General features: G+C 52.9%; 2 protein-coding genes across 6 annotated transcripts in view; one reads left to right on the plus strand and one right to left on the minus strand.

Annotated features, from left to right (window-relative positions):
• Positions 1-7,965, plus strand: Mtif3 (mitochondrial translational initiation factor 3). Of its 5 annotated transcripts, none has more exons than XM_006979635.4 (5): positions 1-111; positions 2,139-2,185; positions 3,854-4,287; positions 6,598-6,755; positions 7,720-7,965. In XM_006979635.4, exons 3-5 carry the CDS (start codon positions 3,855-3,857, stop codon positions 7,933-7,935), a joined length of 807 nt encoding a protein of 268 aa, XP_006979697.1. In that variant the 5' UTR covers positions 1-111; positions 2,139-2,185; position 3,854; the 3' UTR covers positions 7,936-7,965. The 5 variants fall into 5 exon arrangements, with proteins under 5 accessions (XP_006979697.1, XP_076417199.1, XP_042123755.1 ...); XM_042267821.2 differs by lacking the exon at positions 1-111 and adding an exon at positions 353-716; XM_042267824.2 differs by lacking the exon at positions 1-111 and adding an exon at positions 383-629.
• Positions 7,915-16,857, minus strand: part of Gtf3a (general transcription factor IIIA) — a 22,040-nt gene continuing 13,097 nt past the window's right edge. Inside the window, exons 2-10 of the mRNA XM_076560372.1 lie at positions 16,256-16,617; positions 14,431-14,531; positions 12,534-12,630; positions 11,853-11,941; positions 10,698-10,771; positions 10,221-10,301; positions 9,508-9,737; positions 8,382-8,441; positions 7,915-8,172 (exon numbers count right to left, since the gene is read on the minus strand). Coding sequence (XP_076416487.1) covers positions 8,008-8,172; positions 8,382-8,441; positions 9,508-9,737; positions 10,221-10,301; positions 10,698-10,771; positions 11,853-11,941; positions 12,534-12,630; positions 14,431-14,531; positions 16,256-16,617 — 1,259 coding nt within the window. The 3' untranslated portion in view covers positions 7,915-8,007. The remainder of the gene's footprint in view (positions 8,173-8,381; positions 8,442-9,507; positions 9,738-10,220; positions 10,302-10,697; positions 10,772-11,852; positions 11,942-12,533; positions 12,631-14,430; positions 14,532-16,255; positions 16,618-16,857) is intronic.

The raw sequence follows: 16,857 nt of genomic DNA on the forward strand, positions 1-16,857 counted from the left end.
CTTCCCTTTAAGGACTCGGGAAGTTCCGCCCGCGACGGAAGCCGACGCGGTCAATCCGCGGAGCCCGTGTACCGATCTGCTGGTTCTTCCCGCTCGCCGTCCCAGGCCCAGGTAGGGCTAAGGCGGGGGCTCGGCGGCGCGGGGTTGAGGCGGGAGGACGTGTCCTGGGGACAGTGTATGCAGAGCGCCCCAGGCGGACGGGGCACGGTGGCCCCAGGCTTCGGGGTCAACCCAGCTGCCGCGCTCCGGAGCCACCGACCCGCGATCCCGGCCATTTTCGCCGCGACGTGCGCACGCGCGCGTGCCCGGGGCCTGGGGCTCGTGGGGGCGGGGCGGGGCTAGTGTGTTTCTGGCTTCCGGGTGGGCGTGTCCCTCGGGTGGGCGTTCCCGCTGCCGACCCTTAGAGACGCCCTGTGAAGCTTTTCTGTTTTGTTTTGTTTTGTTTTTTTGTTTTGTTGTGTTATTGAAACAGGGCCTCCCTCCGTAAGCCCTGGCTGTCCTGGGATTCACTTTGTAAACCAAGCTGACCTCGAATTTATAGAGATCCACCTGCCTCAGTTTCCAAAGTGCTGGGACTAAAGGCGTGCGTCACCCTGCCAGGACTTTTGAAACTCCTCCTGGAAGTGAGGGTGAGAAAATTCACAGCTAGAGCAGGACGCCAGAGTTGAGTTCACGAATCTACTCGAACCTGTTCCTTCTGGAGTGGATAGGTGTCGGTAAGCTCGTGACTACGGAGTGTAACAGATTCGCGTCAGGGCAGGTGTGGTGGTGCACGGCTTCAGTCCTAGCCCTCACTCGAGAGGCAGAGGCAGGCTGATCTCTTGTGAATTGGAGGCCAGCCTGGTCTACACAGTGAGATCCTGTCTCCAAAAATGCATAAATAAAAATCAGTACCATCAGGTTGAAGAGATGGCTCAGTAGCCAAAGCAGAGAAAAACGGAATTCAGTGTCTGGAACCTACCTAAAAGTGGAGGGAGAGAACTAATTCCGGAAGGTTGTCCTTTGACCTCTGTACCGGCACCGGGGCGAGGGTGCCCAGGCACATCGGACAGTTACATCATAACCAAAAAGCAAAGACTTGGGAAGAAAGGGTTTGTTTGGCTTGCAGGTCCTGATCATATAGTCCATCATTGAGGGAAGTTAGGGCAAGAACCCGGGGGCAGAAACAAGTAACACCACAGAGGAACAGTCTCACTGGCTGGCTCCTCATTTTGTTTTCAGCCTGCCTTTTACAGGCCCAGGACCGGACCCTCCTACATTAATCATCAATCAAGAAAAATGTCCCCACAGGCCAACCTGAAGGAGGAATTTACTCAACTGAGGTTCCCTCTTCCCAGATGACTCTGGGACAAAGGTCATCAAGACAAAGATGACTCAGGTGGACAAAGGACTAACCAGGATTTCTCGGCAGTGGTGGCACACGCCTTTAATCCCAGCATTCGGGAGGCAGAGGCAGGGGGGTCTCTGTAAGTTCGAGGCCAGCATAGTCTACAAACCTAGTTCCAGGAAAGCCAGAGCAGTTACACAGAGAGACCCTGTCTCAAAAAATAAATAAATAGATAGATAGATAGATAGATAGATAGATAGATAGATAGATAGATAGATAAAAATAAAAAAACAAAAATCCCCAAAGATCTAACCAGGACAGCACACAAAGCCAGCTGTCTGTTTCAGTAAGATGAACATGATCTGCAGGCTGGATTAGTGTACTGACATGCCCATTTCTTTTAGGCCATCAATTCTTGTTTGTTTTCTTTAAACTTTAATTACAAAAGTAATTTAAACCAAAGAATGGGAGATGAAGAACTAGCAGCCATGTAGCCAGAGTCAGTAAATGTTGCCATAATAGCGTCGTCTAACTCCTATTTCCTGCTGCACCATTTCCAATCGTGATCCTAAATACATCAGTGTTTCTTTCCTGGGAATTTGATTTTCACACTGAGAATATCAGTGGTACTTTTTGATAGTTCCAAATACCTAATCTGCATTTCTATTTCCCCAGTTCGTCTTTTCGGAGGATTTTTCTCAAACACATTTCCTTTTGTAATTCCCTTATCTTTTTATTCAAAATTAGCTTTCCATCCTCACCAAGCCTTGTCTCTGGATTTGTGATTTCACTTCCCTGTGGTGTTTTCCAGGTCACTCCTCCCTGGACCTGGCCTTGTGCTTGAAGCGCTGTGGAGAGGTAGGCCAGCTTTGGATGACCTCGGGACAAGGCTGTGGTGGGAAGCACTGGGTGTCTGCTGTAGCTCATCAGGAGACGTGCCTGGGGTGTGCAGTTGTCCTCTGGTGGGGATGCCACTCTGACCCTTGGTCATGAAGGTGACAGTCAGCTTCTTCCTCAGCAGAGTACTTTTACATATTTAATCCGGTGTGTGTGACCGCCTGGCATCATCCTTGTACCTGAAGGTGTTTGTTGCTTAAATGTGCCATTTTCATTGGTGGCAAAATGGTGGTGATGATGATGATGATGATTTTAGTATTATATTAGCTCCATACTTGGGAGAGAGCTTTTCCTCATCAACATAGACAGGCACAGTTTTTCCTAAAAAGACAATAAATGCTCAGCTCTTTCAGTTTCCTTACCAATTTACCCGCTTCCAGTGGAGCTGGGGTGTGACAGTGACACACAGTGGCGATTAGCAGCCTCATAGATGTTTGCGTTTTCAGTGTCGAAAGGAATTACAGCCATTTTCCTTAATGTTTAAATTATATAACTGGCTAGAGGGAGCTCCTTCATGATGCCAAACTGTAAATGAAACGTCACCACCAAACAAAATGATAATGTGTTCAGGGAAATCTGGAAATCGAGTGCCTGTCAGGACCAGACTGTGATCATTAAAAAGACCCAAGAGCTGCATGGCAGTGTTTGCTGATGGCCCACTGGCCACTTTGTAGCAGATCCTCGCCGGTTGTGGGTGGAGGGTGGAACCGGTTTCAGCAGGTGCTGCTCATTTACATTGTTTCTCCACACACATTTCCCAGGATTGTTGCTCCTGTGTCTCCGTGCTGAGGATTAAACCAAGGCCTTGCACATTTTAGGCAAATGCTCTACTACTGAGCCAGATTCCCAGGCACCTATAAAGATTCTGAATAATAATAATTATGAATTTATGACTTTTTTTCCTGAGACAGGGTCTTACTGTGTAGACCAGGCTGGCCTGGAACTCAGAGATCTACTTGCCTCTGCCTCCCAAGTTGCAGGGATTAAAGGCGTGTGCAAGAAGTTACCATGAGAAGTGAGAGCAGCACTTTTCATTGTTTGATTGTGGTAAAGAAGAATGTTTTTAAAAATTGAAGTGCTGTTACAATTTTTTGCATTTCTTCTATTTTACAAGTGCTTGCCTGCATGTATGGTTGTGCACTACACGTGTGCAGTCCGCTCAGAGGCCAGGAGAGGGTGTCAGATCCCCGGAACTAGAGTTACAGTTGAACATCTGGACGCCATGTGGGTGCTGGGAATCTAGCCCAGGTCCTCTGGGAGAGCAGAGGACCGTTAACATCAGAGACAACTCTGCAGCCCCTGAAGTGGCATTTCTACCTCGTTCTCACAGACAAACCCTTAGATAGCGTCACTTTGGAGCTGGCACTATAGGATCTAGGAAAAACAGTTATGAGTAAGGGAGAAGAGTAGAGATCAAAGAACCATGGCATGCTGCTCAGTCTGGTCTCCGGCTGCACCAGGGGCAGCACCAGCCAACAGTCCATGTGTTGGTGTTGCCTTCCTACACGTGGATCTGGTGGTCTGTGTGCCATGAGGCTGCACAGCCTCCCCTGTGCCACACTGAACCATACTAGCAGACCATGGCATCAGTGATTGAGTTGTGATACCCATTCCCTGTTTCTTTTTCAGGATGGCTGTTCTTCTGAACAGGCTGATGCTACAAACCTCAGTTGGAAGATGTTTCAGAAAACACATCATGAAGCCAGCCCCGGCACAGCTGCCCCTGACCGCCTCCACCCCGAAGCTCTGGTACCTGGTTTCTACAGAAGGCTTTAGTACTGCTGAAGACGGCCACGGGCAGAAGAAACAGAAGAGGAAAGACGCTTTCACTAACACTGGCAGGAAGATTAGTGAGCGGGTTATCCGCGTCCTAGATGAGAAAGGCAGCGACCTGGGGGTGATGCACCGAGCGGATGTAATCAGACTCATGGACCAGCAGGACTTGAGGCTGGTGAAGAAGAACACCAACTCAGAGCCACCGGAGTACCAGCTCATGACCGGAGCACAGATCCACCAGGAGCGGCTAAGGCTGCGGGAAGACGAAAAGGCCAGCCCCAAAACTGGTAGGTGTTTGATGTTTGTGCCTTGACTACATCAGAACAGTGGTTCTCAACCTGTAGGTCGAGACCCCCTTTCCACAGGGGTTCCATATCAGAGTTACATTGCAGTTCAAGACAGTAAGATCACAGTTGTGAAGTGGCAATGAGGTAATGTTACGGTCGGGGTCCCCACAACATGAGGAACTGTATTAAAGGGCACAGCGTCAGGAAGGGTGAGGACCACTGCTTCAGAACAACACAGCAGCCCTCAACTCTTATATGGCTGGTCTCGCCGTCATTGCAGGGAGGCTGGCTCCTCCTTCACCCCATTCCCGTTCCCTCCCCCTCGTTTTTGATGTCCCATGTCCATCCCCTCTTCTTTTAAACCTGTCAAGTGCGGGGAGAAACAAGGTACGCAGACCAAAGTGACAGAAGTCGCCTTCATCTTGTAGCCTGGGCTGCAGATGCACTGGCGAGCCGTGTGGCCACCGGGGCATCGAAGCCGCACTTGAAAGAGATGCTCTCCACGTCCAGCCTCCTTCCTGTCATTTGCTTTTTAAGCACTTTGTAAATCCTGAAAGGGTTCACAGTAGCCCTGGCCTGTGCACATGGCCATTGCCTCCAGGCACCGGTCACGGAAGCCACCCGGAGGCCAGGCACTGGGCATTAAGTGAGGATTAGCTGACTTTTCCGGCTTCCAGGTATGGAAGACTGGCTGCTCCGTGGGCTTCATGCCGTGACGAGGATTGGGGGCTGGCCCCACTGTAGGAGGCCGAGCGCCGTGAGGAAAGAAAAGCTGCTTTCTAACACCCCAGGGACGCTAACATGAAAAGAGACCTTCATAGGAAGCTAACCAGGGGTCAGGAGTCAGCATGTCAGCCCATGTCCCAGTCAGAACATGGGGAGAGACTGCAGAGCCTGGAGAGTCGGGCTTCACCTCACTCTGATGGAGACCCAGAGCCAACTGGTGGGAAACAAGGGGGTGCTAGAAACTTTAAAGGCCTATAAGAAAAGGTAATAAAGCCAGGTGTGGTGGCACATGCCTTTAATCCCAGCACTCAGGAGGCAGAGGCCAGTTTGGTCCACAAATTGAGGGCTACGAGGCCTAGGGATGTTACACACAGAAATCCTGTCTTGAGGAAAAAAAAAAAAGACAGACAGAAAGGAAAAAAAGAAAGAGAGAGAGAAAAAAGAAAAGATAATAATTGTCTATCATCCAAAATCAGTGAATCTGGCTGTGATTCAGATTTTAAACATTACTGAAAAGTTGAAGCCTCTTCTACCCTCCAAAGAGATGTCCCTGTGTGCTCTCATGGACTTTAGCCAATGTTAATATGACAGATGTTCAGAAACAGTATGCAAATTATGTTTTTTAAAATGGCATATCCCAGGGGCTGGAGAGATGGTTCGGAGATTAGAGCTGCTCTTCCAGAGGATCTGAGTTCAGTTCCCAGCACCCACATGGTGGCTCACAACCATCTGTAATGAGATCTGGCGCCCTCTTCTGGCCTGCAGGGATACATGCAGAACACTACATGTAATAAATAAATAAATCTTTTCTTTTTTAAGTGCACAGCCCATGTTCACAGGATAGCTGTGGGTAAGCTATTAGGAACTGATCTGATTGGTTAATCCATTCCCATGGCACCTGGCCTCTTCCCAGTTCTTCAGTCTTAGGAATGCTCATGTGTACTCTGGGTTCTGTGAACCTGAATGGGCCAGGCTGCCATGGCAGCACCAGATGCGGCTCCTCTGTTCCCGGTACTGTCACACTGATGGTCAGCGCAGTGACAGTGAGGAGCCACTGCACGTCCTAAGGTTGCCCTTCTGCTGTCTGAGGCGCATCTCTGAGTTACCTACTGCGCCCATGTTTCTCTCGGATGATCTTCCTCCAGATTCATAGCTCAGTCTAACACAGGGCGTGGGGGAGGGAGGGGTCACTGGGTCAGAGTGCTTGTGCACAAGTGTGAGTTTGAAAGTCTCAGCAGCACCAGTGTGTGCACTCCAAGCCTGCCCCCTGGGGAGATGGGAGCAGGAGACAGGAGAGTCCTGGAAGGTCACAGGCCAGTGCCCCTGGTGTAGTGTGAAATCGAGACCTCTTCTCAAGGTGGTGAGGTTGTCCCAACCACACACACACACACACACCTTAGCAGGTATGAACTATTATTATTTAGCACATGAAAAACACACACCTTTATGCCTGTCTGCCCCACTAAAAAGCGGCTGGTGGTCACGAGGCTGGAGTGAGATGAAGGCTGTCAGAGTCACCCGTGGGCGGAAGCTGAGGTCAGAGCAGTGAACAGACCCAGCAATAAACTTCACTGTTTCCACCAGGACCAGCTGTGGTAAAGGAACTCGTTTTTTCTTCAAATATTGGACAGCATGATCTGGACACAAAGAGCAAACAGATTCAGCAGTGGATTGAGAAAAGATACCACGTTCAAGTCACAGTAAAGAAGAAGAAAAGTGCTGACCAGCCAGAGAACGAGACGGTGAGGAGGTGTGAGCACCTGCTGGGCCCTGCTTGTCTGATGCAAAAAGTTATAGAACTGGGAAGACCTTGACAAGCAAAGAAACTGACTAGTGATTCTACCGCCCTGTGTGGTGCCAGCTTCCTAGTGTCCAACTGTACACTTACTGTGTTTTCCGTCATAGCAAACTTGTCCCCTGGAAACTGTTCTGGGGACCAGAGAAATGGCTCTGTAGTCAAGAGCACCCACTGCTCTTACCAAGGACCCACATTCTGTCCCCAGCATCCACATGGCAGTTCACAAGTCTGTAACTCCCGTTCCAGGGACTCTGATGCCCTCTTCTGGCCTCTGTGGGTACCACATACACATGGTGCACATACAAACATACATGCAGGCAGAACACCATACTCATTTTTTTTAATTGTAATATAAAAGCTATATTGTCTTTTAAAAACTGCCAAAGAGCTAACATTTAAAATATAAAAAGTAGATGATTCACAGGAGACTCTTCCATTCACCTGTTCTCTAGAGAACTCCATTCTTAGCATCCCTGGAGTGTCCATGCTGCGTGGCCTTTAAGCCGAGCTCACTTTACCACCACCAAAGGCTGCACAGTACAGTGGGATTTCAACCCAGGCTGCCTGCATCATACTCGCAGGGTACAACTCACCTGCTTCAGACTTTGTGGAGTCCAGGTGGAACCTCCCTCCCTTCCTCCCTCCCTCCTTCCCTCCCGAATTAGGAAGGCACTCTGCCAAGACCCAACCCCAGTGCTTGACTTTGGGAGAGCACAGGTGCCTAGCTGTAGCCCCTGGGGCTGTGACAGAGCCGAGCAGGGGCTGCAGGCGCCAGTGGTAGTTGGCACATGGAGTTCCTGTGCAGACCCTGACCAGCCTGTCACAGCAGCTCCAGGGCTCACGCTCAGTCTCACCACAGCATCAGAGACACTAGGTTTAAACTAATCTTGCACTGCTGTCCTTTGTAGGATGAGATACTGAACCAGATCCTCCAGACTATGCCTGGACTAGCAACCTTCTCAAGCAGACCGAAAGCCGTCAGGGGAGGAACCGCCTCCACATGTGTTTTCCGCCCCTTGAGCAGGAAAGAAGAGAAGGCGTACAGAGACTCTCAAGAGGCCGAGAGAAGGGACACTTTGAACACAGACCACAGGACCACGGAGTCAGACGTTCTGTGTCAGTGATTTTAATAAACAAACCCAGGCTCTGCAGAAGCCCTGCTGGCTGCCCTGGAGTCGCTCACGCGGCCAGGGTGCCTAGTGGAGGGTAAGGGATGCAGCTGGCGGGAGCGTCTTGCCTTGCGGGCTGCTGCTGGACTCTGCACTTGTGGGCATGGAGGAGTCTGGCTCTTGTTTCCTTTTAGGAGGGAAGTACCCACTGAGGCGAGAGGCCAAGCTCCGTCTTGCTCGAGGCAGTTTTACCTTTGGGAGTAAAGAAAGAGACATCCCCATCCCCATCAGAACTACCTGCATCACAACGACACCCCGACAGTGACAGTCCTTGATGGAGTCGCACCTTCAACAGGCGGACATACCCAGGAGGGCGGTGGGGGGGGGGGACAGGCGGGGGGGGGGAGGGGACAGGCAGAGGGGGGGGCCGGGGGGGGCCAGGGGCAAGCAGCCCCACTTACTTTGGCCTTCATCCCCTTCTTGTCGGGATCATGCACGACGCTGTGCCTCATGAGGCTCTGCTGCAGTGCAGGAAAAAGAAGCCTGCTTCAGAAACCCTTGGTTCAGGGCTGGAGGGGGCTCAGTGGTTAGAGCACGTGCCACTCTCGAAGAGGCCCCGGGGTCAGTGCCCACAAACTACATGACGGCTCACAACCACCTCCATGCTGGTTCCACTAACTAATCTTTTAAAACAATCACAAGCTCTTGGTGTCTGCTAACATGAAAATGTCGTGAGATGGTGCAATAAACTACAGCTGCCTTTCTGTGGCGTGAATTTGACTTCCACCCGACTCCCTGCCCAGAGCCTAGGGGAGACTTCAACTCCTTAGCAGTGACTTTCACAGTCTTCCAAGGAGCATGCTGGGCACTGACTCCAACCCAATCTACTGACTTAGACCTTTCCCGAGAAGGGAAAGCTGGGATTGAACTTGCAAGCTCATGCTTGCTTAGCTGAATCTCTCAGCTGCATCCCTAAACACCAGATGGAAGTGTGGCCTCTGCCCTGCTGGCTGGCGACAGTGGTCACCACAGCACCTGTTGTGGGGACTGATCCGAGCTATGCTTGGCGAGTTGAAAATCCACAGTAAGAGCCCTGAAGACACCAGCTAGGCTGAAGCAAACTGCACAGTCCCCCGCCAGGAACCATGTTCCCACCTGACCCTTGAATCAGGCCAAAATCAAGCCAAGATCCCACAGCCCCCAGGCTGCCCATCTGTGTTCCCCACCTCTTTTCTCAGGCCCTACATGATGGTCTACAAGCCCAGAGTATTGGCTCTCTAAGATAAAGGACTGGCTCCCCCACTCAGCACAGCCAGAATGCCCTAGAGCAGTGCCTCTCAACCTGTGGGTCAGGACCCACGAGGAACGGTATGAATGGGTGGCAGTGTTAGGAAGGTTGAGAAGCACTAGTCTAGAGCACTGGTCAAAAGAAGCCGTCCGCTTCCCAACCCCAGGGCTTCCGGCCCAGCTGGGTCAGAATGGGCACCCGGGACTCTGCATTTCTCAAGTGTCCTGCATTCTCCCTGAGAACTGGCTCTCAAACCTGGGGCTGCACGGGGAGACCCCAGCCGGGGGCAGGACACTCACTTTCATCGCGAACGTCCTGCCACAGCCCGCGTGCTCACACACGAAGGGGCGCGCCTCCTCGTGGAAGGAGAGAATGTGGCTCTGCAGGTTGAACACGGTTGTGTAGGTTCTCCCACAGCCTTCGCGCACACAGCGGTACACGTCCCTCTCCGGGGCATGCGTCTTCATGTGCTGCTTAAGGTAGTCTTTGCGCTTGAGAGTCTTCTGGCACACTGCGCAGGTGACCTCCTCTGGCGGGGAGACACTCATTAACCACCTTCCCTGTCTGTCACCACACAACGGCCAGTCCTGTGACCTCACACAAACCAGGGGTTTCGGGGAAACGCCAACCCCTCACCTCACTGGCCCCGAACCCCAAGTTCTCCCCTGGCTCTCAACTAGGTGACTAGGCAGGCGGAATTAATGTCACGGCGTCCGCCTCCGTCCTGACGCACAGCAGCAGTTCCCAAGAAGCCCTGCAGAGATGCAGAGCCCCAGGAAAGCGGAGTGCATGGCCGCAGCAGCTCAGAGACCCACAGCGGCCCCTCACCGCGGCCCAGGAAGCCAGCACTACACACGGGTGATGCAGGACGCCTCCCTTACGGCACACGCCAGCCCTACACACGGGTGATGCAGGATGCCTCCCTTACAGCACACGTATCCATTTCACTCTTTCAAATCATGCCATCGGCTCCCCAGGGCCAGGGCTCTTCCTCAGCTCCATGTCCACCTACCTTTATGGGCTTCTCTCATGTGCTTCAAAAGCTCTGTCCACGTTTTTGCCACAAAAGAACATCCCTTTTGACACAGATAGCCTGTTAAAAACACCAAAGAGTTACCCACTGCCTGCTCTGAACACCCAGCGCGAACCCTGAAGACGGCCAGGAAGGAACTGCATGCCCTCTAGTTTTCCTCCTCTCAAAAATGTGCCGCTCTGCGGCATGCAATGAACTCCAACTAGCTAAACCTTTGCACACTTTAGAGTAGCTAGCTAACCAGAAAAGGAGACGCACAGCGGTCTACAAAGGGAGTTACTAATAAACTCAACAAGAGGCCAAGACCCAAACCACACAACAGTGTCCTTTGTTTGCCACACAGCTCTCGGTGCTCGGTGTGACCGCTGGGCAGACCAAGGATGCCAAGCAGCCCGAGTGGCAAGCACAGGCTGCTGCCGGTGTCCTCAGGGCTGCACGGTGACCATCTGTACGTACCCTCGTGAACCTTCCCGTGCCGTTTCAGCCTGCTGGGTGAGGCGAAGTGCTTCCCACATCCCTCCTGGGTGCACCTGGGAAAGCAGCACGTGAAGCATTAGCTGGTCCCTTCCGGTGGAGAACTTGGCTGAGATGCCCTCACCGCAGCCCATCGATCCCACACCGAACCTGTCACCAAAACATTCAGGGGAGCCCTAAATACAAACACCAGTGACCTGGCCAGCTTTGGAGCAAGCTTTTCGAGAAAAAGTCACACATCTTTTGTTTAAGTCATCAAATTAAAAGTTCTCATAGTTCTGAAAATACCGTTTTGTGGCTACAGAAACCACGTCAGGAGGCTGGCTGACTTGGTGACACTGGACCATCCTGAGCTGTTGGTCTGTGGTATGACCAGTGTGCTACACTGTCAGATGGGAACACAGCACGGGCTGGGGTGCAGCTCAGGGGGGCCCAGCACCAGAAAAACACCAACAACAAAGAGAAAGGTGTCAGAGCTGGGCGGCGGTGGCGCACGCCTTTAATCCCAGCACTCGGGAGGCAGAGGCAGGCGGATCTCTGTGAGTTCGAGGCCAGCCTGGTCTACAGAGTGAGTTCCAGGAAAGGCGCAAAGCTACACAGAGAAACCCTGTCTCGAAAAACAAAAATACCAAAAAAAAAAAAAAAGAAAGAAAGAAAGAAAAGAAACGAGACAACAGAAGCCAAGGGGGAGGGAGGAGCAGGCGAGGGCTTCAGGTGCCTGGGGAAAGGGCAGTGCGCTGCATCCTCAGCACCAGTGCAGACCGCACACCAGTGCAACCACAAGCCTGTGGCTGAGACCACCCTGTCACTGCAGCAGCGCCTGGGCAAAGGGCGGCCCCAGGTGCAGGGAGACACCACACCCGACCACCGCCCCCATGTGTCCTGAGTACCCAGGAAAGGCCCAGTGCAGGCGGAGCCCAGTTACTTCTGTTCTGTAGAAAAAGTCCTCATGAGGCAGTTCCTCACCTTCCCTTCAAGCTTAACCACAGCTGCCCGGCTCTCAAAAGCTGTTCCCCACACGTGAAAATTGGTTGTTAGGGAAACGGAAACAAATCTAAGTGCTGAGTCTCCATGGGCGCACAGGCCAGCCTGGCGCGGGACCCTTCGATCTGAACTCAGTGGCGGCCAAGCACCGACCTGAAGAGCAGCTCGCCGGTGTGCTGGCCCTGATGCGTCTTCAGCTGCTGGTGCTTCTTAAAGGCCTTCGTGCAGCCTTCAAAACTGCACTGTGAAGAAAGAAATGCCCCGTTTAGTAAAGGCAGAGACTCGACAGATGCTGGCGTCCTCTCAGAGCTGCAGGCGGCTCAGGTAAGAACACTTGCTTCTCTCTCGGAGGAGCCGGGTGCGGATTCCACATCCACCTGGTGCTTCTCAACCATCGGACTGCAGTTCCGGAGGAACCGACACCCCTCTGACCCCCACAGGCACCCACATGCATGTGGTGTGCAGGTACACACGCAGGCAACACACCTGCACATAAAATGAATATGAACCTTTTTCAAATTAAACAACGGTTTCTCAGGACCTAAGTGCCTCGGGGAACATAAACTTTCACCCTCTTAGTCCCTGTGAAACGCTTCATCTCAAAAACTAAGAGCAGTGGCAGTCAGAAAAGCATGCTCCTGCTGGGGTGGAAGCCGGGGTAGTCGGCAGTGACACAGATGTGCCCCAAGGGAGTTTTCAACATGAAAGCTTGCAGGATGAGGACAGCCAGTGCCGGACTTTACATCTCAGCAAGAGAAAATGGGGTTGACGCAAACTCACTTTGGTAGCAAATGTAAAAATAGTTGAAGTTGAAACCTATGAGGCCATACTCACTATATACTGTTTCTGTGGATTTTCATGTTTGCGTTCAATGTGCTTCTTCAAGTTCGATTTCGTGTTGAATTTCTGATTACAGCCATTATCTTCACAACTGCAGGAGATTGTATGAACAAAATATGACACACCAAGGCGAAAGAAGGTTTAGGGTGTGAACATGTGGGGCCGGAGAGAGGGCTCAGCGGGTAAGAGCACCGGCTGCTCTAGCAGAGGACCCACGTTCGGTTCCCAGCACCCACGTGGTGGCTCACAACTGTCTGTAACTCTACTTCCGGGGGATCTGACGCCCTCTTCTGGTCTCCACAGGCACCATGCACACACACGAGACAGAAATACATGCGGGCAAAACACTCATACACATAAAATAATAGTTTTTTTTTTTTTTTTTTTTTTTAAGATATGAACATCCTTCTACTTTATAAAAGCTGATGATTGCAAAAAACACTATAAAGTAGCCTTTCAGTAAATTCCAAAGTGTCAAGATGGGACTGTGGCCCAGTGGAAAGGTGGGGTGGGGGTGGGGACAGTCCCAAGTGCCAAACCATGTCATGCAAGCCTCAACTTGGACAGATGTGCAACAGAATGCTCTGCACTTGCACTCAAGGTAAAATGTACACTGGGTCACCATCCCTCCCTGGACACTGGGTCGCCCGTCCCTGGACACTGGGTCACCATCCCTGGACACTGGGTCACCATCCCTGGACACTGGGTCGCCATCCCTGGACACTGGGTCACCATCCCTGGACACTGGGTCACCCGTCCCTGGACACTGGCAAAGGGAGGAAACACTGGCCTCGGACGCCTGAATGCTGCTCAGGCTGCAGTGGTGCCCAGGTTCAACTACTTTAATTTAATCTAATAACCTCCTTTTGTGAGAAACGTCATCATAAGCTGAGTTCTCAACAAGGGAAAGAGCCTGGCTCCAGTAAAACATATGCTTGGCACAGAACTGTGACCCACTGTCCCCTCGGGACGTCACTAGGCCATTCCAGTTCCCCTTGTGTTGGAATCTTGTCCTTGAAAGAGTTCGTGGCCCTCAAATGAACGAGGACCCCTTTCCCAGTCTCACTGCATGAGGAGACTCCCTCAGACACTGTGCGCTTGGGCAAGGAGTCGGGTGATCAGTGAGCACAATGAGGGGTACAGTGCAGAGGCCACAGCAGCACCCGGCAGGCCTGTTACATACTGAGCTTCCTCCCCAACTGCCCCTGCAACGGGAGGTGGCCACTCGGCCAAGTTCAGGCCATCTACTCAACTCACAGTGCCGTAAATGGGGACAGCATGTCCAGTGCCCTCCTTGAAAAAGCTGGGCACCAAACAGGCGTCTTGGACCACGGGGTTGAAGCCCCAAGATGAGAACGGCAGTCTTCAGTTTGGAGCCCATGTCCCCGAAGACCCTGGAGTGCCCCACACTTTCCAATGCTACTTCTGCACTCCAGTCAGAACCCAGAAAGCCCAGTGGGTGAGCGCCTTGTGCTAATCTTCTCTTCACTCTTCACTCTATCACAGACATTTAAACACACGCGCAGGACAGGAGGACAGGGTCACAAATCCTGGCGGAACCAAATGGCGGGGGCAAGAAGGACCCTGGCAAACTGGAGTGGAAAGGTTGTCATTCAGTACAGCCGGGCCACAGCTTCATTTCTGAGGGCCAAGCACCCAGGGGAGGGTAAGGAGGAAAGTGCAGAGGAGCGCAGGCCATCACCACACATGAGGGGCGCGGACCTCATACACCGGGAGTGCAAAACCACTGCTGTCCGTCACCTGCTCGTGAGAGGAGCCAGTCGGAGCCACGAACAACGCTCCCAAGATCAAGCCTAAGCCACTTCACCAGCCCATCCTCCAGTCTTAACTTAGGAATCAGCAATCATCCTGCCAGGGCCCCCTTACTCACATGAACGGCTTTTCCCCGGTGTGAATCAGGACATGGCGACTCAGATGGTAGTCTCTGGTGAAGGCCTTGCCACAGCCCTCATGGTCACAAACAAATGGCCTCTGGCACAAAGAAAAAGAAGGAGTGGAAGGAAAGATTGTACATTGATTGACTGATTGATTGTGTGTGTGTGTGTGTATGTGTGTACACTGCATACATGGGGAGGTCAGAGGACAACTTTGGGGAGTCAGTTCTTCCCTACTACCCTTGAGTTCCAGGAACCTAGGTCCTCAGGTCTGACAAGTGCCCCTCCTCACTGAGCCACCCCATTGGCTCTGTTGTTGAGTCTGATCTGTGGTAGGCAAACGCCGTGGACTTCCACCCCAGGGATGCGTCCACACAGGAAGGCACCTGCTACATGCAGGCAAGAGCTCATTTTGCTGTACCAAGTTCCACACCATAAACACCCCATCTTCTCATAAGGCCTCTGAAGTAAGCAGACTTGGTTTGTGGATAGACAGCTGGTTTTGTGTGTCAACTTGACACAAGCTGCCGGTCCCGGGTTCTATAAGAAGGTGGGTGGAGCAAGCCATGGGAAACAAGCCAGTAAGCGGCGCCTCTGCATCAAATCCTGCCTCCGGGATCCTGCCCGGTTTGAGTTCCTGTCCTGACTTCTTCAGTGATGAACAGCAACGCTGGAGTATAAGCCTAATAAACCCCCCTCCCCCAGCTTGCTTTTTGGATCATGGAGTTTTTAGCACAGCAGTAGAAACCCTAAGACAGACAGCATCTGAAATAAGCAGGCTGACCTGCTCCTCTAAGAGACCAGGCCTCCCCAGCAAAGCCCTTTTCAAGATTACTTTGATATGAGCACATGTGGATGTGGCCTGTTTGCACATCGCTCCCACAGCATCAGTTTACCAACTGAAAAGAACTCAGGGCAGAGGAAGGAGCAGGCTGTCTCATCCCAGGAGAGCTCAGTGTCTGTACTAAGAGGTGCCATAAGGACCGATACAGGAAAAATGTGTCACCGTTGAAAACGCTCATAGGTGCAAGGGCAACCGAGCAAACAGCTCCCAGCCCTAACAGCAATTTCCCTTTGGGACCCAGGAGGGAGGGGAGGGGAAGATCTGGTGAATCCACAGTAAAGCTATATCATGTCCCAACATCCAATTTGGTGTACCTAACTACGGAAATACTCCGAAATCCAGGAGGGTGATACCAAGCCCTCCATCAGAGTACTAGACAGCCAGTGGACAGGAAGACATAGGTGAGCCGTACTGCCCTGAACAGTCCAAGAACCTTCTTCAGCTCCAGTTCCCAGAGGAGGGTCGATACTAGTCAAATTATTGTGGGACAATAAACACAGCTTAGTGTCCAACCAAAGTGCAGCATTCTGGTCTAGAGGGAAAGGCACACAGGGACAAACGTGGGAACAGAACGGGCAAGGGCTGAAGAGGAGGTTATGAGGGATGGCAGTAGTGGGTAAGTCTGCCAAGAGGGGCCCGGAGAAAAAGCCAAACAGGAAGGCTTTACCTGACCACCCCTTACCCAGCCTCGGTACCCGACCAAAGCCCTCCAGCAATTAAAAGGGTGCACACTTGTTGCTTGCAGGGAACCTTAGGCTTCCCCTTGCAGGAGCTCTAGTAGGCGGAGATTCTCTGGGCGGGTGGGTGTGTCTAGAGGTAGCTGACTTCCAGATCCCGGTACCGGTCCGACCCCGCTACTAAAGATGACCCGGGCAAGGGCTGCCCTAGACCCCCGTCCTCGCTCATCGCCCTCCCCGGCCAAGCCCAGGACGCAGCCCCCGCGCCGGGCTCGCCACGCGCATCCGCGGCCAGGTTACCTCCCCCGTGTGCTTGCACAGATGCGCGTCTAGCTTCCAGGCTTTGTTGTAACTGGCGCCGCAGTCGGGGAAGGAGCAGATGAACCGGCTGGGGGGCGCGGGGCGCGGCGGGGCGGGGCCCGCACAGGCCGCAACGAACGCGTCCGCGATGGTCAGGGACGACACGGCCTCCGCGACCGAGACCCGCGGCTCCAGGGCGACGTGGCCGCTCCCGGGCCGAGGCGGGGCAGCCACGTGCGGCTCCCGGGACGCCGGACGCGGGTCACCGGCGGACCGGCCGGAGACTCTCCACACTTCCGGGAACGCGGCCTCGCGGGGCTCCAGGCCCCGCCCACCAGCCGCCAGCGCCTCGACTGCGCATGCTCCGAGAGGCCCAGCCCGGCTGCGCAGGCGTCCCGAGGACGGCGTGTGTGCTCAGCCGTGGCGGCTTGCAGAAACTGGAAGCACTGCCTGCGCGTCCCAAGTTCCAACCTGACCTGAGACAGACTGTTCTGCACACGCCAGGTTCGCCCTCTGCCTCCTGCCACGAGCCCCAGGACACAGTGGATCCCAGGCTTGTCTGCTCATTCGAGTCACGTGGAGATTTTTCAAATTTCCAAAGC

The sequence above is a fragment of the Peromyscus maniculatus genome, chromosome 23, assembly GCF_049852395.1.
Source record: "Peromyscus maniculatus bairdii isolate BWxNUB_F1_BW_parent chromosome 23, HU_Pman_BW_mat_3.1, whole genome shotgun sequence".
Lineage (NCBI taxonomy): Eukaryota > Metazoa > Chordata > Mammalia > Rodentia > Cricetidae > Peromyscus > Peromyscus maniculatus.